At 44.8% G+C, this 26104-nt stretch overlaps 1 protein-coding gene across 2 annotated transcripts in view; it reads left to right on the top strand.

Moving 5' to 3' along the window:
* The window catches only part of DENND5B (DENN domain containing 5B), a 106538-nt gene that overhangs the window by 15314 nt on the left and 65120 nt on the right, over window positions 1-26104 (top strand). Inside the window, exons 2-4 of one of the 2 annotated variants that reach the window (XM_018570638.1) lie at window positions 15921-15980; window positions 20455-20564; window positions 23998-24658. In XM_018570638.1, the coding sequence (XP_018426140.1) occupies window positions 15921-15980; window positions 20455-20564; window positions 23998-24658 (831 nt within the window). The remainder of the gene's footprint in view (window positions 1-15920; window positions 15981-20454; window positions 20565-23997; window positions 24659-26104) is intronic. The other variant, XM_018570646.1, reaches the window with a different exon arrangement.

Raw genomic sequence — 26104 nt, 5'->3', positions numbered from 1 at the left:
ACAAATCATTTTAATTACTTGCAGCATTTTTTTTTCTTATGATAAATAATATTTTATCCACTTACAATGTAATTGTAATGCTCTGTCTGGCTTCCCGCCCAGCTCACTGACGTCATAGGTTGGCAGGGAGCTGGATGGCGTCCCGCCGAGCTTCTGGCAACCAGTAACGTCAGTGAGCTGGACCGGACAGACCTTCCCGCCGCAGACGCCTGGATGACCAGCAGCAGCACCCCCTATAGGATTAGTAGAAGCACACAGAGCTAGCAACCCCCCAGATTACTGGCAACAGCACAACCCACCCCTGGACAAGATGACCAACCTCAGGCGGCATGAAAGGTATAGACGGCACTGGTTACCATCATCGGGAAACGCGCTTTGAAAAATACCATTGTAGCTATCACTGGAGGTAAAGTAGACCGGAAGTGGCAGTGAGATGCAACAACAGATTAAAAAAAAGGTCCGCCTGTCAGTTTTTTAAGCGGACCCGATCGGATGCCCTATGTAAGTCTATGGGCAGCCGTGTGTTAACAGATGGGCGTCCATTTACAGACTCCAGCCAGGTCCAGAAAAACAAACGGAACAGAGATCTATTTCACCGGATCGTGCCGGATCGGGGGTAATCTGATGTAAATGGACACATGTCCGTTTACATCCGATTCCCCATAGACTGACATGGGGTCTGGTAATTGCAGTGGAAAAAAACTGTGCTGACATCTGCTCTGTACTGCTGTGATGAGGAGAGGATCCCCTCCTGCTCAGCTCGTGTGAAAGGGGCCTAATTGTATTGTATTTTAGGGAAAGGCAATTGTTTATGACTGGGCTGGACAAATCCCAGGAGCCAGGTCGTTACTGTACCTTAAAAAATTACAGCTGATTAATAAAAAGAATAAAAAAATAAAAAAAAATTACAGCTGACGCCCAACTTTTGAGGTCTTTTTCTAGTTGTCAATGGAGCTGGCTCCTAAAATAAAAATCCTGGATTGGTCAGACTGGCTCCCGAACTCCATATTCATTTGTCCATCCCTGTTTATGATGCATGGCACTTTGGCATACTAAATGCCATTGAGTTAGGTGATTGGTTGTTGGAAGCGAGCACCCTCTGCGCCTCTTTCCCCTGTCTGGTTCGCGGCACGGCTCTGCATCTTTTGTGTTGGCGTTTCCAACTTTCCGCCGGGTCCTTTTTTTTTGTTGGTAGGCCTCGCCGCTAAAAAAGCATAATGGATTTGTGTGGGTCACTGCACCACAATAAGACAGCTGACACTGATGGGGCAGCACAGCCCGCATTTCTCCATCTCGGACAATGTGTGCACAGGCCTTGCAAGTCACCATCTGTTCTAGAAGCAGATGTGCGGAGTGACGACATTGCTGCTGTCAGCTTGCACACAAAAAAAGAAAATAAACCCGAAAATAACACTATTTCAGAGCATGTGAAGTGTTTTCAGTGCTTACAAGAACTCCTAATCAGACTGGTTATGGCGAGGAGACAAAGGGGCCGAATAGCCCTCCAGTGAACCAACACAGTACTACGTTGCAGTGGTGTGCGCTTACATAGAATACGGCATGCAGTACTTTTTTAAAGAGCACCGCAGTGAGACACAACACAACCATATCGTACCACCTGTGTGTGTCCATAGAACTTCAAGAAATGTCACTTGTGACATTTCAATAAAGTTCTAAAATTAAAAAAAAAGAAACAGTGCGATGTGGCTTGATTCAGCGCATCAGAACTGTCTGGGCACATGCACACTGCACGGCTGCAGATGGGAACAAGCCCTAAATCAGCTGAAAACATCCCAGGTGTGATAGAACAAAAGGTGTTCAATGTCTTAGAGCCACAACCTGAGTAGAAAAGCGAGTTCCCTGCCAGCTTGCTGCAAAGAAGGATCCTTACTCTCTGTATGGAAGCAGTGGTCTCTCTGCGGAGGTCCTTTCGCTCTGCAATTGGTAAATCTCTGATTTGCTGATTTGGAGAGCTCCAGTTTTGACAGCAGGAGGCTTGTGTAGAGAGACCACTGCTACCATACAGAGAACAAGGATCCTGCACACTGGCAGGGGACGGGCTTTCCTACTCCTTTTTGTTTTGATGCCGCAGCATTGCATTTAACTGACTTAAACTGAGGGTTGAGTTGGGCTTTAAAACCGATGTCTGCACATATCAAATTAAAAAAGTGGTAGGCACTTCCTGCTATGGGGTGACAATGCTCTGTCTGTGTCTGCCAATTGGGCTCCTGGTGCACATCATTTGCTCTGATGTATGTTGGTTATGTGTTTAGATGAAGCACTGAGATCTTGGGGAATGCTGAATTACGTTTTACTTGCTTAGGAGAACATTCTATCAGAATACAGCATTATATATCGCAGTAGAAGGAAACATATATAGCAGATGGGACTGCCTGTATATCATAGAGAAGTATACATAAGCATAAAGACCAACACTGCACCACAGAGCCACCTACAGCTCAAAAGACAGTATTACATCTCTGAATGTCATTAATACAAATCCGTGTATGTTGTTGTATTTCCAATAATCTACACCAAATTGTGTCAAAAGTATGAGATTTGGGTTTAGAGCTACTTTTAAAGCAGAACTCCAGGTAAAAATGTTCCTAACCCCTGCAGTTGGGTTACCCCCACAATGCAAGGGCTAAGTTCTCCTTTTTGTCTATATTTTCAAAAATAAAAAAGGTTATACTAACCCGATCCTCGGAGCCAGCCTGCTGTCAGACCAGTCCCTGGAGCCTATCTCCCTCACTTCTCCAGCAGTCGTAAGGTCCCTGAATCATCATGTTCTATAGACAAGTGTATAGGATGTGAGGGCACCAAGGGGCATACAACTGGGGTTGAGTATAACTTTGTTATTTTTGAACCTAGACAAAAACAAGCGCTTAACACTTGCAGTGCAGAAGTAGCCCCACCACAAGGGTTACAAACATTTGTACCTGGCGTTCTTCTTTAATACTGCATAGACACGACCGGTTTACTTTAAATGTCGTCAGCAGTGAAAGTGTAAAAAAACGGCCTCCGTGTTTACAGCCATTTGTGTCTTGGCAGATCGTCCTCCATGCAACATTTGGAAGTTGTGTTGTGACCTCGGGAGACTCTTGCTGTTTGCTGCTGTCACTCTCGGACGTTTGGCCTTTACTTCAGCGTTCCAATGTTTGCATTCCACGTTTGTTTACAATTACAGGTTACATTAGGCTGCTCGTATGCATTAGCATCATGTCTGCCCGTGACCCCGGTGTTGTTTGTCTCTCGCATTATGGAAAGCAAGACGCGTCCTCCTGGCAAGCCCGCACTTGAGGCTCTGCAGAGAGCGGAGGACACGGCAATCGAACATAGTGCTGCAATGCAGAGAGTCACAACAAATTAAAGCTGAACTCCAAGTGGATTAAAAAAAAAACTTGATGCAGTTGTGTAATCATCACCAAAAAAAGACATTGATGTGTACGTGTAGGGAATCCGGTTATAGTTTTGAATAGGGTAGGAAGTGGTTAGATCCCATGTACATTCAGGAGATTTGCCTTTTCTATCTGATCGGGCAACAGGAGGTAAGAGGAAATCTTTACAAAGCGAGAACAATTCCTCTTGAACAGGTGTCCCCATTGGAAGGTGTCACCTCTAGTGCTGAGGGGCGTGCCGATTTTTACAGCAGGTACTCAAACCTAAAGCTCTGTAAAAGTGGAACTTTTTGTCTTGGTGAGATGGACCTTGCAGCAAGCCCGTGCTTTGTCCCCCTCCCATACTTACCCTTCCTTAACTCCCTGGTCACTGTTCAGTCACTGGGAACTGAAGAAAGTACCTGATACTTCTGGGTATGGAGGAGCATGTGACTCACGCCATGTGATAGCGATTCGCCAATCATTGTTGCGTGTTGAAATTGTAGCTTACACTTAGCTATGGACTTTCCTTTTGACTCCTGGTGGGTGAAAAGGTAATTCCACTTTGCCAGATGAATTTGGGAAAATGGAATTACCCCCACCAATCTGCCCCCTCTCCCCCGTCCCGGTGCTCTTGCCTTTAAAATAACGCTGCTTCTCCTCCGCGGCTCCCGTCGTGCGGTCCGTCACCATCACAGCCTACACTAAGGGGAGGATTTATCAAAACTGGAGCAGGCAGAATCTGGAGCAGCTGTGCAGGGCAACCAATCGGCTTCTCTTTCTTTCATTTTCAAATCTTAACTGAAAAACTGGAGAGAAGCTGATTGGTTGCCCTGGGCAACTGTTTCAGACTTTGTGCTCCATTTTTGACAAATTCCCCATCTATGTATTTATTACGTTTGCAAATAGTGAGCATTCATAGGTCAGAGCAGCGAGAGGGGGCAGATTGGTGGGGGTAGTTCCATTTTTCCAAATGAAGGTGCAATTAGTAGATCTACTCTGGTGGAATTTTTGTTTTTCCCGTCCTCTCAGCATGAGCCTCTCTAAAGCTACACATATCCCACCAAATCGCGCTTTATTGGTAATTTGTTGGAGATAGCTTCTTAATCGGGTCATATATTTCTGTGGCCAAACTCTCTTCAATGAAAGAATTCTGCTGTGTTTGAGTCACCTGCCCGCCAACATGCAAGAAGAATGTAAATGCTGAGTTTCCGCTAAAGAGGGTGAAAAGCATGAACATTTGCCTTCCACTTTACAAGAGGGAATTGGGTACATCTATAGCTGGATTTAGGTTTCCATTACAGATTATGAAAGGGAAGAACCCCACTGCTACGGACCTGTTTGCATACACATCTGACACGAGGAGGACATGAAAAATCACTTGTTGGGGATTATTTTGCCTTATTAGAAAATGATCTTCTGCGATCCATTGACCACATGACCCCTTGACGCTGTAGAAGCCATTGGGACCTGTTCATGAATAATTTATACTGACTGGTCTGTTTCGTTTCACTGACCGCAGTTCATATTTGAAGTTCAATATAGCAGCTCCATCTGCAGATGTATGTAGACAGCTGGGCCCGTGCCTTCTACTATACATTCATGAGCAAATAATTGTGCCATATGTTTCTTTATTACTTGTGACGTAAGAGTTCCAGACGGTGCACAATGCTCAGCAGTGTATGTGTCAGTTGCAGGAGGTCCGTGTACAAGAGACGGGTCATGAGATTATTATTATCGTAGGTTTAAAGAACATGAAATGAGATTGCTTTGCTGAGTAACCCAGCCAATCGTTTCAGGTGGCATGTGTTTGAATTGGAATTTTAAACGGTAACTGGTCAAAAATTAAAAATTTATTTCTATATTGGATTTCCTTAAAGTGAGACAAATCTCAGGAGTTAAATCTTAAAAATGCATTGAAGTAGCTTAAGTGTTAACAAAAATGTAGATTATTTGTGTATCACTCGGCTGTAGATCCTCAAATCTTCTCTGAATTGGTGCTGACACTGTCCGTCCTTCTGGAGGGTGGCTACTTTTGTTCCCCATGGTCACTGTGTGTGTTGTAAAGTAGTCACCGCTCCAAAGCTCACTCCCGGGATGGACTACAATCTCAATACAAATGAGTGAACTAAACTAGAGATTGTAGTCCATCCCGGGAGTGACCTTTGGAGCGGTGACTACTTTACAACACACACAGGGACCATGGGGAACAAAAGTAGCCACCCAACCAGAAGGAAGGACAGTGTCGGCACCAATTCAGAGATGATTGGAGGATCTCAGCCAAGTGATACACACATAAGGTCCAGTATTGTTAATGGTTAAGGTACTTGAATGTATTTTTAAGATTAACTCCCGAGTTTAGTGTCCTCATGGGCATCGTAAACCTAGATCTTATTGGAAGTGCTGAGTGTCTCTTTTATCGGGCTGATGGAAGGCTTCAGCAGGCTTTCAACAAGCTCCAACTAGTGCTGAAGCCTACTGTAGCCTGCTGGTGCTGAGTTTTACATTAAACAAGCTTCTATATTTAAGATTTATGCTTAAAGGAGAACTATGAGGTGAGTGCTTTTTACTCACCTCATAGTTCTAGCAGACCTGTGACAATGAGACTGTCACTGGTCAGCTCAGTAGATTGGGAAGTGAGCGAACACATACCGGCGCTCGCTCACTTCTCGATCCTGTCACTGCAGAGAGCCGTGACGGGAGTGACTGGATTCTCCCCTCCCCTGTCCGATCCTCCAGCGCTGACTGGCGGAACGGACTGGGGAGGGGGCGGGTACAGCTGGCTCCGCCTCTAGATAGGCAGAGCCAGCTGTCACTCACGCAGCTGGGCGGATACAGACATTGTTGGGATCCGTTTCAGCTGCGGCGTCTCAGTATACCGCAAGCTACAATTCTGAGCTTTGGGTAACGGGAGGACGCTACTTTGTGTCCTCCAGTTACCCTTCGGAGAACTATGGGGAAAAGCCCTAAGGTTTTAAAGTGACAGTCAGCACTTCCACTAAGACCTGGTGCATATGGGCTTCAACTTGGGTAAGAGCAGTGTGTACAGCAAGATTTTACAAAGCTTTTGCAAGAAGAAACTTTTAAAGTACCTGTCGGCTCATGTTTGGGGATGTTAAACTCTAATCTTAATGGGAGCATTGGGTGTCACTTTAAAGCCCATTTCTACCTTTGCAGAGGTATTTAAAAAAACAAAAACATGCCAGCAATGTACACTGAGTGTACATGATGCAGGTATTTTCAGTTGCTGTATATAAACATAGAACGTACGTCTCTTTGATAGCTTTCCTCTTCATACCATTATGGAAATGGCTGCCTCTGTGTAAACTGAGTACTCTGTGAGCTCTCCACCATTCATTAGTATTCATTGCGGCACCTAACCCCCCCACCCAAAAGTGTATTGTGTGTAAAGGCAGAGCTGAGGTTTAGTGATCGTGTTGTACAAAATCACAGGAAGGGGGGCAGCTGTTTACAGCCTGCTTTACAATCCGCCCCCGCTGTCAGACTGAGTTTCCTGGGGAGAAAGTTTTGAATTTCTAGGATTCAGGCCTAATAAATCCTTCATAAAAAAACAATGTGAGTCATGAAAATGGGCCCCTGTATACATCATCACTGCACCTCTACATCACCACAATCAATGCTAATCACTGACAAAGGTGGAAATGGCATTAAAGCAAGCTACAGGCAGGTTTTAGCACTACTTAAAACTTGCTAAAAGCCTTGTTTAACATGAATTTCATGTCCCCAAACTGGAGCTGAAGGGTGCTGAAAGCTGCGTGCCACTTGCTGAAAACTGCTGTTATAGGCTGAAGCCTGCGTGAGGCCTTAGATGTGTTTAAAGCTGTGTGAAGCTTTGTGACTGCTTCGCGTTACCTTTGTCATGGCTTGCTGTACACTCTGATCTTACACAAGCTGAATCCCCTGTATGCAAAAACAGGACCGCCTGCACTTTCGGAGGAACCTCGAAGCACCTTGTGGGTCAAATTAAAATGTTGGTTCCTGAGCTGCCTAATTCTATAGAAGTGATGTCACAAGCAGTTATGATTCGTGGGTTCTGCCCTAAAACAAGTGCATCCAACCAGCCAGAGATTGGCATCTTCCATCTTTTGGCTTCTCACCTGGGTATTTTATTTCTGGAGCTTTTCCCTTTAAACCCAGTCTTGATGACGTCTTCAGTCTCTCTTTATTCCCTGAGATATTTGCATACAAATTGCATTGCGTTCTTTAAATGTAATATCGCTGTTCTCGCCTCACGCTGCGCTAATTCGACCTTCTCAGAAAACGAGGAAGCGAGCGTAATAAAAAGATTCTGAGCCTCAGCAAGGGGCTGCCATGAGTATCCTCCCTCAACAAAACTGACTTTATTCATCCTCCTGCCTGGCAGGAGAGGCAAAGCTGGAATTGTCAACGGCGGTGAACTCTCATAAGACACCGCAGAACTGTCATGCTCTGCCTATCTAGAGGCAGAGCCAGCTGTACCCGCCCCCTCCCCCGTCCGTTCTGCCAGTCAGCGCTGGAGGATCGGAGGGGGGAATCCAGCCCTCCCCTGTCACGGCAGAGAGCCGTAACAGGATCAAGAAGTGAGCGAACGCCGGTATGTGTTCGCTCACCTCCCGATCTACTGAGCCGACCTGGGACAGTCTCATTGTCACAGGTTGGCTAGAACTATGAGGTGAGTGAAAAGCACTCACCTCATAGTTCTCCTTTTAAGCTTCAGTCTTGCCTAAGTTGAGATGATGTCATCAGTCTGCTGCAGGCAGGAGGGAACATTTTCCTCCTTCCTCCAATATTGTAACTTTGTAGTAAGTCACAAGGTGAGAGGCTGTGGCAGGGGCTGATCCTTTACCAACATTGGTGAACACAGCCAAGAATTGCTCAGGCACCAGGATTTACATGGCTGTATCAACTTTGAGCCGCCATCTCGGCCTAGGGAGTGGATGGTGACCCAGCATGATGTCTGAACAAAGATGGCTCCGTTCTTCTGAAGAGAAAACAAATGAAGGCATTGCCTGTGTCCTTGGTCCTCCTCAGTGCTCGGTGGTTCCTCCTGCCAACTTCCTCATCACTTCAGGACACAGAGGACGCGAGCCTACTGATCACTGCAAGACTTTACATGCATCATTATTGGCGAAGCAATAAAAATCAGGCTTTCCGATGTGATAGAGTGCGCGTTTCTCTACCGTGATAAACTGGATTTTAAAAAAAGGCAACGCTTTGATTTACGGGGAATATTTAATGAAACTTTCTTGTCAAATGAAATATTTAGCACCAGATTAGAGGAACAAACTTGTTAGTTTTTCTACGGGCGGTTTGGGTGACCTACTTCCGCTGTGGAGATAACAACCTTAAGGAATCCAGCGTGGAAATGTTCAATATTCAATGAAAGTTCTGCATACAAATGTCCGCTCCGAGGTTGGCGGACGCAGATCAGCTGATCGTAAGTCTCTCTAGTGCTAATCGAGGGATACGGAGTGTTATGGTGGACGAAGGGGAAGAGCTGGTGAAAGTTGGACACATTAAACTGAGCGTGTTCTGGTGAAATGGAGACAAGACCGGTCATTGGCGAGCCTGGACTGCAGAGCCGGATCAACGGTCTCCACAACAAGCTATGACGGGCTTCGGAGAGGAACAATTGTTCTATATGTGGCCGCTATTCATCATTGGCTGCATGTGACACCAACGTAAAGTGACAACCACAGCTGTTATACCTGAAAGTCGTTATTTAGTTGCTTTTCTCACTTCTTCAATTTCCAGCTCCAAATTTAGCTCCGTTAGAAACTTGTGTGCACAAAATCTTCCTTTTTAACCCCTTGTACCCCTCTTAGTTAAAGCTGAACTCCAGGCACATGTAACACACTCAGGCTAAAGTCACATTAAACCCTTCCAATTAATTATCCCCATTGTAATGTGGCAGTAAGGACTTACCTTGCGGGCCGGTTCACACCACAAACTCTGCGTTCCAGTCCGTTCGGCCTCAAACACAAGCCGATTCGCTGCGTTCAGGGGTGGGAGGGTGCGTGGTGTTGCATTGAAGGCAATCGCAGCGCAGCCGTGCCCCCCCGCCCGCACCCGGAACGTAGGCACATTGCTGCTTGTGTTCCGGTCCAGTGCGATCTGCAAAAATAGTGCTTGCAGTTCCGGTTCCACTACGATCTGCAAAAATAGTGCTTGCACTATTTTTGCAGATCGCACTGGACCAGAACGCAGGCACTGACGTGCCTGCGTTCTGAGTGCGGGCGATCGCACTACGGGCAGGATGCGAGGCTGCGGTGCCATTGACTTCAATGTACCGCCCTGCCCCCTCCCGCCCCTGAACACAGGGAGCCGGCCGGCTTGAGTTCCAGTGCGTTCCAGAGGCCTAACACACTGGAACGCGGAGTTTGTGGTGTGAACCGGCCCTGAATAATGCCTCTTGATCCGATCAGCTTCTTCCTTCCACTTGATTCCAGCAGTCCCTCCAGCGCTAGTGCCGGTCTCTGATCCATCACAGACTGCTGTCTCTTCATGTCCCACGGAGTCTTTCCGGCGGCCCGCTCATGGTCTAGCAGCCAGGCTAAATCGAGGATCAGGTGAGTATATATTCCCTAGAGTCCATAGACTAGGGGGGTGGCAACTCTGGCCCTCCAGCTGTGCTTTCACTACAAATCCCAACATGCCTCTGGGAGGCATGCCTGTAAATGTCAGTGCCTCATGGGACCCCTGCCTTAGTAACCCCACTCCAAGGGTCAACTTTTTGCATTGCAGCTCTGTATTTTGTAATCCATCATTAAATGGCTCTTTTAAATACAAGCAGCGTTAGTACCTGAATCTGACCTGGTATCAGCCTCTTGCAGTCCCTGTACGGCAGAGCTCAGAGTGGAAGAGGAAGCAGCGGCACAAGGAGCCAATTAGTTGTGCTGTGATGCACATGTGCCAACAAGGAACATGCTTATAGGAGGAGAGAGCATAGTGACGGATAAGCTCATCAATCAGATGCTTTTTCTTTCACTGTCCAGTCACAGGCTGGGGGGAGGGTCAAGACCTGTAAGTGTTACTGAACTGCAGCAGAATAAAAGCTGGTCTCCTTCTTTGACAGACAGTGCTGTGTACATCTCAGAACTGGATGAAAAGAAATGCACATCCTATTTTAGTAGTTGGTCTGGAGTTCAGCTTTATGTAGTAATGATTTAGCTGTCCCACGTTTGGAAAGGTAAAAAGAAAAAACAACAATGTAAATAGTGAGGAGCAGCAGTTCAAATGATGGAATTAAAAACCAATCGGTGTAAGTGCTTAGTATTGGAATTATTATTGGGTGGATATTACATTGAATGGCTTCTGGGGGAACATTTTTAATCATAAATACCCATTAACTGCACCTACCCGCGAATGTCTTTCCTGCAGAAACCGCGCGCCTTCTCCGCTCGCAGGAAACTCCTTTTTGTATCCGCCTGTAATTTCCATGTGATTTTCCTGGCTGGATCCTTTACCTGCATGCTGGAACATTTAAACCAACAAACGCAGCTGCGAGTCATTTGTCAGACGCACGGCCCTCTCCCACGCGCCGCAGGAAATTGGCGATAACAACGTACCATGACTAGGCCTTGTTTAGAATAACAAATGTACAGCAGCACCTGCACCGGGTAGAACAGAGGCAGAGCTCCACATAGAACCCTGCAGCGTTGGGTATCCACAGTGTGTGCTGGGCGGTGCAAATTGGTTTCCCATGCCCGGGCAGACGTCTCTTCGAGAGCAACAGGTGGGGATCGTTTTTCCTCTTTGCACAACTCTTTCGAGCACCGAGACTTGCTGGATGCTGGCGGTGATATCTGTTAAACTTATCCAAACCAAAAAATTGTCTCTTGGACAGTTGTTTTTTCTTCACAGAAGATGCTCAGCATGGATGCTGATTGCTCTGTTTGCGATATGAACAACTGCTAAAAAAAATGGAATATGAATATAAAGATATATCATGAAAATATGACAACGCAGGTGTAGATTGAAGCGGATCCAAACCTAAGAACAAAAATGTAACATATTGCAGCTAAAAGAATCAACATAAGTATTTATATACAATTAGCCAACGAAGAATAGCGCTTTTATCTTTTTAAAATACCTTTTTGCCAAGTTTATGTTCTGTTCCGAAATTTTGCGGGGGGCATTTTGAAAGATGGAAAATCCTGGTGTTTCCAGGATTTCTCCTGCTTCCCAGTGTTTCATTCCCCCATCTGCGCATCTTGCTTGTGAAGGAACCCTGAGTGGCCCTGAAACATTGCTGTGTGTATCAATAAAATGATCACTTCTTGAAGATTTAGCCATGGTGTGCTGGTGACATACAGGGGTACCTCGGTTCACGAACTTAATTAGTTCCAAGATTCTGGTCGCGAACCGAATTGGTCGTAAACCGAATCAAACTGTGATCGGACCGCGATCTCGACTAGAGGAAGCCACGACCACGGGTCAGAGCAGGGAAGATGGCTGCGTTTGTGTTGGTCACCCAATTCACCCATGCTGAACTTCCTGTTCGTGATCCGAATTGTTCGCTGAGTGAAAATCACACGCCTCATAATTCTCCTCCTTTTTAAGAAGTAAAAGGCCAAAAAAAAGAAAACTAGTATAGCCCACCACATCTAAAAATTTGTAAGCTGCAATATATTTAATGTTTGCTTTTGGGTTTAGATTCACTTGAATCTTCTGTAGGGTCAGCCTTTGTGTCATGTCATTGCTATTACATTTATGCACCAAGGCAAATAGCAGTTGTTTGCTGTGGTTATTGTGCTCTGCACCGCATTTCTTTTTCACCGCCTCTCCGTATGTGTCAGTTTGTTTCTGTCGTAAACGGTTATTGGTTCATTCACCACTTCTGCCGAGCAGCGCACAAAACAGAGCGGCTCAAAATAGTCCGGGACCCTGGTTTTCTGTTACTCTCACGATGAATTATTCAGGTCTTCTATCACCGAGCCGCAACTGACAGCTGTGTTAGATTGCCCATATGTGCTGCCTAGCCTTGCGCCTTTCCTTTATGTTTTTACGTTCCCGCTACCGTATTTTAATTTGCCGATTTGTCTTTCTGTACGCAGAGTTGTACTTTTCCACGACGACTGCTCCTTGGTGCACGTGTTGGCACGATATATCCGTCGCTGTCACCTAATTGCACTAAGCGCTGCTATAAAAAGGAGCCAACACCATTAGTGAGGGCTTCTAAAATTACATTGCAGATAAGATTCCTCCTTGGCGAGGTCATAATCTGATATTTGTTGGTTGCATTGTTAAGATTGCATTGCATATTTCTCTCGCATTCCAGCCATGGGACACGGAAGCACTTATGCTGATCTATGGCACGTCGACTAGAACTTTTGTATCGTGAAATAGAAATGATTTCAATGAAGCCGTTTGCATTTTTCTGGTCAGCCCGCTTGCTAACTGCTCAACATTAATTTCTCTTTCAAAGTAGAACTGAAGTGAAAACTTTTTTTTGGGGGGGGCAGGGTCATAACCCCTGTTAACTTTTTTTTTTTCTCCCATCTGTGTCCCATTGGGGAGATTTCCCTTCACTTCCTGTCTGATAACCACAACAGGAAGGGGAGGCTATCCCTCTGAACTGAGGGAAATTCCTGGTGGTCAGCACCAACTAGTGTCCCCATTGGAAGATTTCCCATCTTATCCTGTTTGTGGACAACCCAAAATTTGAGATATCACTTCCAGTGATAATGTCACCAGGAAAAATAGGGTGAAAATGGCTATCGGGGACACAGACGACAAAAAATACCTGACAGGTACTCTAATCCCTCTTCACACTATCCAAAATTTTAAAAGGTTTGGTTTTTTAATTGCAGTTTTAAGTGTATGCATAAATTTTTTTTTTTTTAGCTTTTGATAGAGTGGGTGCTGGTTGTCGTCTAGCACCCTGTCGCAAGAACTTGATTATCTCTATTTGGAAATACGTGAACTGAAAATGGCCGACCTGTTTCAGGATTAAACCCTTCTTCAGGGAAATGCATCTGAATTTACAGCACACAGGCCCAGCCATGTCCATGGCTCCTACCTGTAACCTTCACCTACTTGATGAGTTGATAGAGTTTCAAACCTTGAGCCTTGAAGAAGGGTTTACTGGTTGTTTTCTGTTTACGCGTTTCCTAATAAAAGGGATTTTGAGACCTGTAAAAACATCGGAAGTTCTTAAGGCTTTTTTTAAGTGCTCCTCACCCTTAATGACATGTCACATTTTGGAGGGACCAACGCCACCCGGTCCAACACAACCTCACACATCTGCACCAAAGTATTAATTGATGTCTGTGATTCTGCCGGGGAGATTCACTCTTTTTATTAGATTTCGTGACCTTTTATCAACAAGATACAAAGTGATGAGAAATCCAAAATCACCAGAACTATAGTTGGGGGGGATCTTCTAATGGGGGTGCCTGTCCTGGTGATAACGGTGTAAAGAAGGGAAATCCCTCTTTGTTGAGAGTTTCTTTTGCGTGGTGTTTTGTCTTCAGGACAGGACGTAAAGTAAGATCTTCAGATCTCACAACTGGACACAGACAGCAAAAATTAAACTGTTCCCGTCTGTTTCTAAAACTAACAATAGTTTTACAGAGAACTTCTATAATTCAGGAAATAATTGAAGCGGTACCGTTATTGGAATCAACCTGTCAGCCATTACAGGCTGGCTTCACCTCCATGCATTGCGGTAACGTGTGTACTGCAATGTAAAGTATGGTAATGTGCTTTAACAGAACGCACGTTAACGCATAAAATATTGCACCTTAATGAATGCAGTAAAGCTTCGCAGTGGACCGCAGGTGTCCGAAGGTTCTGTTGCAGGGCCCGTTCACATCTGAGCGTAGCTGTAATTGCATGATTCCATGCAATTAACACACACAGTGTCGAGGAACACACCTAGCAGACGTTACCATGCACTAGGCGTGTTGCTTTGCCATTCCATTGAATGGTACCCCAGCATACCTCTCGGCCACCGTGCGCTGCAGTGCGCAGTACCGCAAAACCTTAAAACGTGTGATTAATGTTACGTTTAGATGTGACGGGCCCTAAGAACAGATATCCGAAAAGGAACCCGCTGCTACATTTTATTGTTCAAAAAAAACGTCTGTGTGCCTTTCTGAAATGACATTCTCCGCCCAACCCAACTTTCAGGACTTATGCTAGCCATACAGGGCTCAAAGTTTGTGGAGCAGACAGGGCCAACAAGAGCTTTTAATCTCGGCCAATTCAGCAGATAGCAGAACTGTGAGCTCTGTCGGCTCCACACACTTTGATTACAAAATAGAAGGAGATGGGTGGGAGTTTGTTGTCCAAAAGATGACTGCATGCTATTAGAAACAGTCATTTTTCTGCAAACTCTGTTCTAAATGAATGGAAAGCACAGAGACTTCCCATTCATTCAGAAAATATTTACTATCATCCAGTTTCTGAATGGGGAGAAGCCTCTGTACATAGTGCTACTACTCATTCGGAGACTCATGAATGAACAGGAAGTGATGTAAAGCACTTCCGGTTCATAACTGGGGACACATAGTACTATGTGTCCCATTATTTACAAACACTGGAGTGATCAGCTGATTGCTCCAGTGGATCGGTACATTTCACTGATCACTTGCCGGCGGGGCTGGGTTGCGGAGGAGGGAGCCGCTGTCACAGCAGCATGGCCGAGCGGTGAGGAGAGAGAGCCGCCAGCTGTCAGATCCTGGCCGTGCGGCTCTCTCTCTCCTCGCCGCTTGGCCATGATGCTTCCCCGCTGCCTCTGCCCATAAAGCTGGGGGGAGAGCAGCAGGGATCCAGAGGAGAAGCTGCAGGCTGTGCCGCCCCACTTCTCAGTGCCATGCTGAGCGCTGGCTGCGCCCCCCCAACCCCCACCCTCCCTCTCCCCCCAGCTCCAGCGAGACCTCAGTCGCCCGCGCTACGGCCCCGGGGTGCCAATAAATATTAAATTGTCACCATCGTTTCGATCACCATTGTTTTTATCCGACAAACCAGGCACAGAAGTGTCTGCAGTGCAATCTACTTTCTGGACTGAGATGTTGGCTCTCCTGGTGCCTGTGCAGTTCTTGGCTGCGGATACAAATTTCTTACATAAATCAGCCCCTACTGTCGCCTCTCACCGTGTGACTTGCTACAAAGTTACAATTTTGCATTCTGGTCACTGAAATAGAGGAGCCTGAGAAAATGCTTCCTCCTGCCTGCAGCAGACTGATGACATCAGCACAGTCTAGGCAATGCCACTGGACTGGAGCCCAATAATGACTTTTTAATGATAAAAGGTGGAGCTTTTTAAAAAAATAAATATGACATTGCTGTATATTGTGACATGCCAGGAAATGATGCACACAGACTTGTGAAGTCACTTAAAGGTCCACTCTATAGTGTCACTATGGTATTGTTATGGCTGTTATTATTGTTTGTATTATTTTGCTTTGCCTTCTTCCTTCCCTCCTTTTTGCATATTTATGTTTTTACATTTCCTTCTTACTAACCTTGCTGTTTACTCACCTCCTAGGATGCTCATTCTTCACCCATCCCATTTTTTTTTTTTCGTTTGTCATGTAGTTTTATACCAATGGCTAGAAGCCGATCGTCATGGCAGGAGCCAAGAAAATAATGGCGCAGGTAACATAGGCTGAACACCGGTTAAGTCTTCACTTTGGATCCCTGTACAATCCACAAGCTAATTCTACACTCTGATCTGCGGCTCGCTCATCCCCCCACCCGGTCTTACACCCATCCCTACACCCCTTCTACACTGCATCTGTCAGTCCCTCTCCACAGGCTCACTACTGTGATATGAGATAAAACATCTTGTTAACACTTCAAACCCTCTATTGCTGTGTGACAGTTCCAATGTACACTCAGGAGACTTTCCATGCTTCGCCAGTCGTTTGGCCAAAGAGCTGACATTACAAGGCAGACAGGAAAACATTGTGAGCATATTGATCTCCAGTTGTGCCCTTTTCAGGCATGTTCCCGGAGCCAGAAAAGCCAGTGCACCAAATGCTTACTTAAAGGTTATCTAAAGCCAAAAATTTGGATGAAGTAAGGAATGGTTATACCCGCTGTCCGATTATATTTGCAATCTATGTCCAATTGGGGAGATTTCCCTTTTACTTCCTGTCCTGTAGACGCTACAGGAAGTAAGAGGAAATCCTCCACCCCCAAGATTAAAGCAAATGTTTTTTAGTTGTTACTGGAAACAATCTCCCCATCAGAAAATGTCCCAACTATTCCTATTGTGACAGAACTCTGTATGTTCCCTTTCAGTCCCGAGGACAGCAGTAAAGACCGGACAGGGGTTTTAGCCCTTTACTTTTAGTTTGAAACTAAAACATAAAGAGACAGTTTAACATTTGTGTCTCTGTTCCATTCTTGTAATTGAAAACCCTACTCCTGGCTCTTTAAAATTGCCTAGTGGCTCCTAATTTGGGTTAAGTGGCTCCGGAATTATTTAATTTGTACACCACTGGCTTGTTGACCTGAGGAAACTGTCTGCTCAGCTGTGTCTATGGAATGCTTCACCTTTTGGACCAGGCTTCATGGTTCACCCATATTCAGGGTATAACATGAAACGCGGTCACATTACAAACCCCTCCTGCCACATTCCCCCCCCCCCCTTAACTGAATTGTGGGTTCTTCCCTCGGCAAGCTGTTGCTCTTTTTTGAATGTGGTACAACTGCGTGTGGCTTTGCCCGCACAGCCACTTCAGCCATTCACAGATCCTTTGACAAGTCCCATCAGCCACTGCGACAGAAGGACCTGTAATTCTCAATGGAATATAAGTTCGGTATCCCCGTTGGAGAGATTTCCCATCACCTCCTGTCATGAAGTGGGTACGAACTATGCAGTAGGTTGCAGACAGCAATACAAACCTGACAGGCTCCGCCCCTTCCCCAATCTACCCAAAACTAAATAAAATGGCTTGGCTAGTGCTGGGTATTAATTGCTGCATTCCGCAGACACAGCTATGTCTATAGTTCCTCCAACAAGCACCCCTTGCATTAGGTGGACAGTACAGGCTGGACAGTCCTGGCTGAGACTAGGTCCTCACTAGCTGATCTCTGCAGACTTCATGAATATTACAGGTGGAATTTTAATCTTCTCCCCTTATATGTGTCAAGATGTTTTGCTCAGTTTGTTGCTTTGTTGTCCTTTCAAATAAACCTCTCAAAAAGCTGGGCAATTCAGACTAAGCAATCTGAACAAAAGTGTAATCAGAGATGACCTTCAGTGCAAACTACTCTGCCAGTAGATACAGATTTATAGGCAGCTGAAGTTAGCAGCTTGCAGATCTCTTTTTTCTGTAAAAGATTAGTTTGTTCCTTATTTCTCTATGTCCTGAGTTGTCAATAGGCTGAGCTTGGTGCAAACCCAAGCCTGTTAAAAAACTCTGACCACCACCTCCTCCTCCTGCTGATCCAATCAGTGTCGGAAGTTGCAACAGGGGCGTTCCTGGGGCTGCGTAGTGGGTGGTGGTCAGAGTTTTTCTACGGAGTTTGCACCAAGCCCAGACTCATCACTGTTTCTGTTGGTCGGTGAAACTGTTCATCACAGTAGAGAACCAACAGAGGGACATGAAGGGCGGGGACAAGCTAGACTTTTACAGAAGTCAAGATCTACTTATAACTTAAGCTGCATTACCTTGATCTGCTGATGCTTATGTTTATATCATGTGCTCATATGAATTGCCCAGGTTTGTGACAAGTTCACTCCAATCATGTAGACGTGCTCCTATTTTACCAGTGATTGGTAATAGTAATACAAGTCTTTCCCAGGGTGATTTCTAGTGGATAATCTGGTGGTGGTGCCTTTTGCCTTTTAAAAAATATATATTTCTATTAACATTATTAATAGTATTCTGTATAATCTAATTTAAAACTGTATTGTATCTATATAATGACATTTAACTGAGAATTCTTAGAGTATGCCAGTTTATGCCCTGCATAAAAAAAGCTAAGTCTATATTGTCCATTATTGCCTGTGCTGTAATGTGTAACAATCATCTCTTGTGAGTGAGCCTTGCCATGCGTTATTTGGGTCTTTTTACCATCCAAATTATTAAGTTTTAAATTCCCTTTTAATGTTTTATTGCTGGATGAGTTGAATTCACCACATGCATGTTAAAGCCCAATTGAACTTTCCGTTTAAATTCGCTAAATCCATTTGAGGTGCATCAAAACATAAAGGTGTGCAAAGTCTTACAGTTTGTTTTTCTTTAGAAAGCAGCCAAAGCTTGCCCCTTGCCAGAGTGGGATCCTCTCACTGTGTGGAAGCAGTGGTCTTTTTGCAGAGGTCTGAAACCCCCCATGCTGGATCAGAGCTAGAACTCTCCAATCAGGGAGCATGATCTTTACTGATTGCAGAGCTATAGGTCTGACTCTGCAGGGAGTGTGTCGGACCTCCTGCAGAGAGATCACTGCTTCCATACACAGAGCAGGGATCCTTCACTGCAGCTATTGTCAGGGGGCAATTTTCTGAGTGTGACACTGATTTAAACTGAAGGTTTATTTGGGATTTAAGTCTGGTTTTATGGTATTTTGTTAGTCGGTCAGGAAGGATTTATTTTTTTGGTGCAGAGGATCCTGGCACAGGGGAGGTGAGGATGCAAACAAGGGATTATATTTCCATAAGGGAAGATTAGTGATTAGTGACTGCAGAATGATTGAATATATCAGTTGTATTTCAGTAAAACTGATAAAAAATTTGGAGAGGGGTTAACATTACTTGCATGGGAATCAGTGTGCAGTCCATGTAGTGTATGGAAAAGTGCTTTCAGGGTGCAGACCTCAGTTCCTTCTGCATTGGGCTCATATGATGAATTAAACTCTGCATTTGTCTCTGCCATTGTCACATATATTGAGCTAAACCATTGCTACTTAGCATAACCATGTTAAAACCGAACCAGAGATATGAAAACACAGACTGATTCGATTATGTATTAAGTAAAAATCAGTTCATGTATTATTAAAGCTGGACTCCATGCAAAAGGCTAAATACACAGACAAAACACATATATGGGAGCTGTTTTACCTGCTACAACCCTGACTGGCAGGGATAGAGACCTGAGTTTTTTTCTGCTGTAGTTAAATAACACTTACAGGTCTTGCCCCTCCTCTAGCCTGTGACTGGACAGTGAAAGGAGGATCAGCAGACTACTGAGCTCATCTCTGTGCTCTGTGCACAATGCTCTCTACTCCTATCGGGATGTTCTTGTTAGCACTGCAGCACAGCTGATTTGGCTCATTGGGCTGCATGTCCCTGTTCCAATCTGAGCTTTGCTGCACAGGGACTGCAACAGGCTGATACAAAGACAAGTTCAGGTAAAATGTAATGATTCATTAAGAGTTACAGAGCTGCATTAGTTTGTGTCTTTTTATATTCAGCTTTAAATGCAGCTAGTATATGTTCCTGAATCTGTCTCAATGTCCGCTTCTTCTCTTTTTCCCCTGTACAGCTGCATTGGGAGGAGAATTACTAGGAGCCAGTTAGGCTCTGCTTTGCCCACTCTGCTTACTCCTTCTGTCAGCACGCCTCTTGCCAGCACATGCACACAAAATTGATTACTTATCTCTATGTTGCTGCTCCTTCACCATCCAATTGCATCACTGGGGGAGGGAGAGCCAGCACTAGCGGCCAGCCAGGCTCTGCAGTGTGCACATGGGCTGACAGGGAATTTTCTAGTTGGAAGAGAGAACATGGGTGGGTGTTCTTGACCAAGCTGTTTTGCCACTGCAGTTGAGTTTGAGGACCAGGCTGTGCTGTCTGGCAGAGATGCCTGATTAAAAAAAAAAAACTGGCTGAATAGAATTAAATGTTTTGGCAGGTTAAACAATTAACATATGTACATTAACAGTGTATTTATCTATTTATATTTGTCATAGTATTACATTGTTTTCATGAAGCCCATGGTAAGTTCTTGTCCAAACTTCTGTCAATCCTAAAAAATCCTGGATATCTGGTGGTGGTGGTGCTGATTCGTGATTGGTGGTCTCAGTAATGTGGTCTTCAAATCAAGAACAATAAAAATCATTAGTTGGATCTATTTGATTTAAAAAGTGAATTCTGAATGAAACAATCTGTCTCGTTATTCAGGTGAAAACTTCGACCAGAGCCCGGTGAGAAGAACCTTCAAGTCGAAAGTCCTCGCTCATTACCCTCAGAATGTGGAGTGGAACCCCTTCGACCAAGATGCCGTCAACATGGTATGATCAGAGGGATGCTGTTGCTGATTTTCCTTATGAAAATGCCTATTGCTTGGCTGCCATGCTGATGCATTGGTGTCAGTACTACAAGTCACTGACCTGGAAGAAGCATAGGGGGTTAATCATTCTGACTTTTCTCCAGCTTTCATTTCCTGTCTGTGACTCGGATGTATTAAGATAGATGCAGCCAGGCAACTATCATAATCTGGAGGTCAGTAGTGAAAGCCCCAGGAGTTCTTTCATAATGATCGTATGTAAAATAGAACTGAATGGTAATGAAATCCCTAAAGTAGTATTAAACTCTCAAACTTTTTTTCAATAATGAATCCAGCGACCAATTCCAAACTGCATGTAATTGTATCGTACGACTGCCGCTTACTGATGCGGCCGCTGTCATTTAGCTTGAACGGGGACAGTGGCCGCATCTAAACAGTACACCTGAGATTCCTGCCGAAGGGATCCCAAATTGCCCCGTGTAAATGGGGCCTTGCATGTGTACTACACCAGGGGTGGGCAAATCCGGCCCTCCAGCTGTGCTTTAAAGGAACTATGACATGAGTGATTTCCACTCACGTCATAGTTCTAAGCCGACCTGTGACAATGAGACTGTCACAGGTCGGCTCAGTAGATCGGGAGGTGAGGGAAAACATACCGGGTTCCTTCACCTCTCGATCCTGTCACGGCTCTCTGCCGTGACAGGGGAAGGGGCTGGATTCCCCTCTCCCCGCTCCGATCTGCCAGCGCTGACTGGCGGAACGGGAGGGGGCGGGTACAGCTGGCTCTGCCTCTAGATAGGCAGAGCCAGCTGTCACTCACGCAGCTGGGCGGATCCCGTCATCTAAGTCGGGATCCGCTCCAGGTGCGGCATCTCAGTATACCGCGAGCTGTAGCTCGCGGTATACTGAGCTTAGGGTGACGGGAGGACGCTAGTTTGTGTCCTCCCGTTACCCCAAGGAGAACTATGGGGAAAAACACTGGCCCCATAGTTCTCCTTTAACTACAAATCCCAACATGCTTCTACCTCTGGGAGTCATGACCACATCTAAATCGGACACCTGGGATTCCTGCCACACGGATCCCAAATTGCCCCATGTGAATGGGGCCTTACATGTGTACTACATCAGGGGTGGGCAGGACCAGCCCTCCAGCTGTGCTTTAACTACAATCCCAACATGTTTCTGCCTCTGGGAGTCATGCCTGTAACGATAAGTCTTGCAATGCCTCGTGGGACTTGTAGTTCCACAACAGCTGGTGTGGCCAGAGTTGCCCACCCCTGTACTACACTATCAGCTGTCCATTTAAACGTTACTACTGAGCATTACTAAGCGGTTGAGAAGCTTTCATCTTGTCACCTATGTGATCAAGGCCTAAGTCAGCTGACTCAATCTTGTGAGAAGGAGCAGCAAAGGACAACCATTGTGTAACACTGCTAAGTATAACCTGAGCATATAATGAGCAGATATGGCTGCCCCCATGTATGTGTATAATTACAAATATACACCAATAAGAGGTTTTTAAAACCTTAACACGATAAGTAATATAAGTAAGTAAAGTATATAACACGATAAGTAAATATTCCCACATTTGTCTGAAGAAAATGTTAATTAGACTCCATCTGAGTATGATGTTGCTATATAAGAGCTCTGTTGTGTATGTGTGTAGGCGCACTGCTACAGCGAGACTCTTTCATTGACTCCTAGAACTGATTATATGCAGCAGAACTAATTTTCTTAACATATTCTGTTATGATTTTGTTTCACATCAGGTAATTAAGCTTTATGAAATCAAATCTGAAACGCAACCTCTCGAGTAGAGACGCCACAAATTACGTTTGGCTCTTGAGAACAGGAAGAATATTTATTTTAGGTTTTCTTTTTTTGTAAATATTTTTGAGGATTCATAGTAGGTTTGGTTTAAGGTTATATTCAGAGTAGGGTTAGGCTAACCCTTCCCCAGTCTACCCAAAACAAAATACAAAGGCTTGGCTGGTACTGGGTCTTAACTGCTGCATTCTGCAGACACAGCTATGTCTATAGTCCCTTGAACAAGCACAGCTTTGCTACCCCTTTCAATCAGTGTACAATGCTGGCTGGACAGTCCTGGCTGAAACTAGGTCCTCATTAGGTGATATCTTCAGATTTTATACATGTTACAGGTGAGATTTGAATCCCCCCCTTGTATGCGTCAAGATGTTTTCAGTTTGTTCTTTTTTTTTTTAACAAAAAGGTAAACGGAGATGACCTTCAGTGCAAACTACTCAGTCAGTAGATCCAAATTAGATCTCTATTTTTCTATGACCGTTACCCCCTCCTCTCAGCGCAATCATTGTGGAAAGTTGAGGCAGGGGCATTCTGCACCCCTTTGTGACATATATAGCTTGGCTCAGAAGGAGGGGATGGTGGTTAGAGTTTTGAATTGAGTTTGCACCAAGCCCAGCCTTATCACTACTCCAGAGTTTTCTTGTTGCACTGTGAAGCTGCTCATCACAGTAGAGAACCAACCGGGAGACGTGAATGGTGGGACAAGCTAGGTTCCTGAATTTTTCTTTTGGGTATTTTGAGTTGGATACACAAAGTCAGATTGAGCGGAATGTATTGGACCTTTCTGGAAGATCCACAGACTGAGGTTCCTGAACATTATCCTCTACAGATTCTGAGTCCATTTTACTGGTGCTTTGATGGTGGCATGTGGCCGACCATCATAGGGATACAGTATTTATTCTGTTACAGAAACATATAATGTTTTTCTTTGTCGGTTATTAACATTATATGACCAAAAGTATGTGGACACCCCTCCAAATGATTGAGTTCAGATGTTTCCAGTGAAGGGAACTGTTAATGATACAAAATACAAAGATATTTTAGAGCATTGTGCCCTTCCAACCTTGTGGCAACAGTTTGGTGAAGGCTCTTTTGTGCCATCATGACTGTGCTTCTGTGTACAAAGCCAGCACCATAAATACATAGTTTGACTGGTTATGTGTGGAGGAACTTTAGTGACTTGTACGGAGCACTGACCTCAACCTTACTGAGCACCTTTGCAATTAATTAGAACACCGGTTGTAAGCCAGGTCTTCTCATCCAACATCAGTACCTGACCTCACAAATGCTTTTCTTGCTGGATGGGGTTAAACTCGCCCCGACATTCCTCCAAATCTTGTGGAAAGCCTTTCCAGAAGGGTGGAGGCTGGTATAGCCACAAAGGATGGGGGTGGGGGATCGAATTCCTATTAATGCCCCCTGTTTTGGGATGGGACCTCCAACAAACCTATATACAGTAGGTGTGAGAGACAGGTGTCCACAAACATTTAGGCATATATTGAACTTATTGGAGGGTTAAATATATTTATGTCTTTGTTTCTGTTTAGGAGTTGGGAAACAGTTGTAACTATTGATAAACAATCTAAATTGTATTGTATATTTAATTTTTACAGCTTTGCATGCCGAAGGGGCTGTCCTTCCGAACCCAGGCAGACTGCCGGGACCCCCAGTTCCATTCATACATCATCACCAGAGAGGATGGCTCTAGAACATACGGGTTCGCGCTGACGTTTTACGAAGAGGTGACCAGTAAACAGATATGTACTGCCATGCAGACTCTGTACCAGATGCATAATGCGGAGCATAGTGTGTACGCCTCATCCTCCTGCAGCATGGACTCCTTAGCCAGCAGCTTGGAGGACGGAGATGCCACGTCTCTGGCAAAGCTGCAGCGATATAACACTTACGACATCAACAGGGACACGCTTTACGTTTCCAAGTGCTTATGTCTGATCACCCCGCTCCCATTCATGCAAGCCTGCAAGAAATTCCTAACACAACTCTATAAAGCTGTGACGTCCCCGCAGCCGCCACCTCTGCCACTGGAAAGTTATATACATAACATTCTGTATGAGGTCCCACTGCCGCCGCCGGGGAGGTCACTGAAATTCTATGGTGTATACGAGCCTATTGTTTGCCAGAGACCGGGACCTAATGAACTGCCATTGTCAGACTATCCTCTCAGAGAGGCCTTTGAGTTACTGGGATTGGAGAACTTGGTTCAGCTCTTCACATGCGTACTACTTGAAATGCAAATTCTGCTGTATTCACAAGGTGAGATTTTGGTGATAATGATAACCTCAAAATAAATGTAATTTTTTTTTTATATAGAGATATCTATAGAGATATCTATATAGATAGATATATATATATATATAATATATTTGACTCTTCACCACGGGACCTAGCTGGAATGTCTGCACTTGGTGACTGCATTATGACGTATATGACCATCAGCCTGGAATTCATATACACCGAAGGACAACCTGACACTTCTACTTGGGGGCATATTTATAAAGCAGTAAATCTGGCATTTACCAAATATTCACTGCAGGTGAATCTCCCTGGTGCATGTTGGAAATTACTGATTCACTGCCAGTGAATGTTGCAGTGAATACTTTATAAATATGCCCCTAAGTGTTCTTTTGTTCTTTACCCTTACCACGACACTTTCTGGTCTAAAGGTTACTGATTGAGATTAAAAGTTGTCTTCTTTTTTTCTTCTTCTCTGTGAAATCCTCAAAGTGAATATTCAGCTTATTTGAACGCGAGAGAAAATCTATCAAAGGAGTGTAAAATGTAACACTTCTTATCTCTTATTCATGCATGTGGGAATTAGGAAGTGCTAAGCACCAGGGCTCAGCAGAATCTAGGCCACGCTGTTTTCTATGCCGGGTTCTCAGCACTGCAGAGCCAGGGTTTAACTGCTTGTGTCTCATGCACAGTGGGACTCCCTGCATTAAATAGTATCACAACCGGTCCCAGAAGGCATTAAAATGGATGGTGATGAGCAAAGCAAACCCAACGCAATTGATCAGTTTTCACTTTGCTATGCTCCTCCAATTAATGGAAAAGCAACAAGCTTTCTTTTATCTCCTATATGTTCCCAACATCTTCTTACCTGCTGATCTGTTCAGCGCTGGTAGCTGAAGGAAATACCCAGGGTTTGGAGGAGAATGTAACTTGTGGTAGTGTGTGGAAAAGCTGCAATATCAACTGGGGAACCCATAACCCTATGACTCCAGCTACTCATAGCTTACACAAGGGCTTCTTATGGCTCTCGGTGGCTACACAGAGCAGAAGGTGAGTAAAGGGATGGCGAGAATATACTGCTTGCGAGGTCTACGTTAAAGAATATGCTAAACTCCCATCCAAAATGTAATATATTGCAGCTTACCAGTCCTTAGATGTTGTACTTGCATTAGTTATCTTTTTTGAGGCGGTGAATAACACAATTCCTTTCCTAAGCTCATTTGCTCCATTATGTCTATGGAGGGAGCCATGGTCGTCACCCTGTCTGGACTTCAAACATGTCTCCTTTTTACATCTCCACTATTGTAGAGTGGGTCAGAATATTAAGCTGGCCATACACTAGATGATTTCCAAACAAACCTTCTTACGAAACCTCTTTCTTTACTGTCCGATAATGTCATCACATTGTTTACGTTCAATTTTGGAATGAATGGAGTCCGCACCCCCCCCCCCCCCCCCCCCCCCCGG

This window comes from Nanorana parkeri, unplaced genomic scaffold, assembly GCF_000935625.1.
Source record: "Nanorana parkeri isolate BGI_ZX_2015 unplaced genomic scaffold, ASM93562v1 scaffold38, whole genome shotgun sequence".
Classification (NCBI taxonomy): domain Eukaryota; kingdom Metazoa; phylum Chordata; class Amphibia; order Anura; family Dicroglossidae; genus Nanorana; species Nanorana parkeri.
The sequence above is the reverse complement of the archived record's forward strand: the minus strand, read 5'-3'. Positions and strand labels throughout refer to the sequence as shown.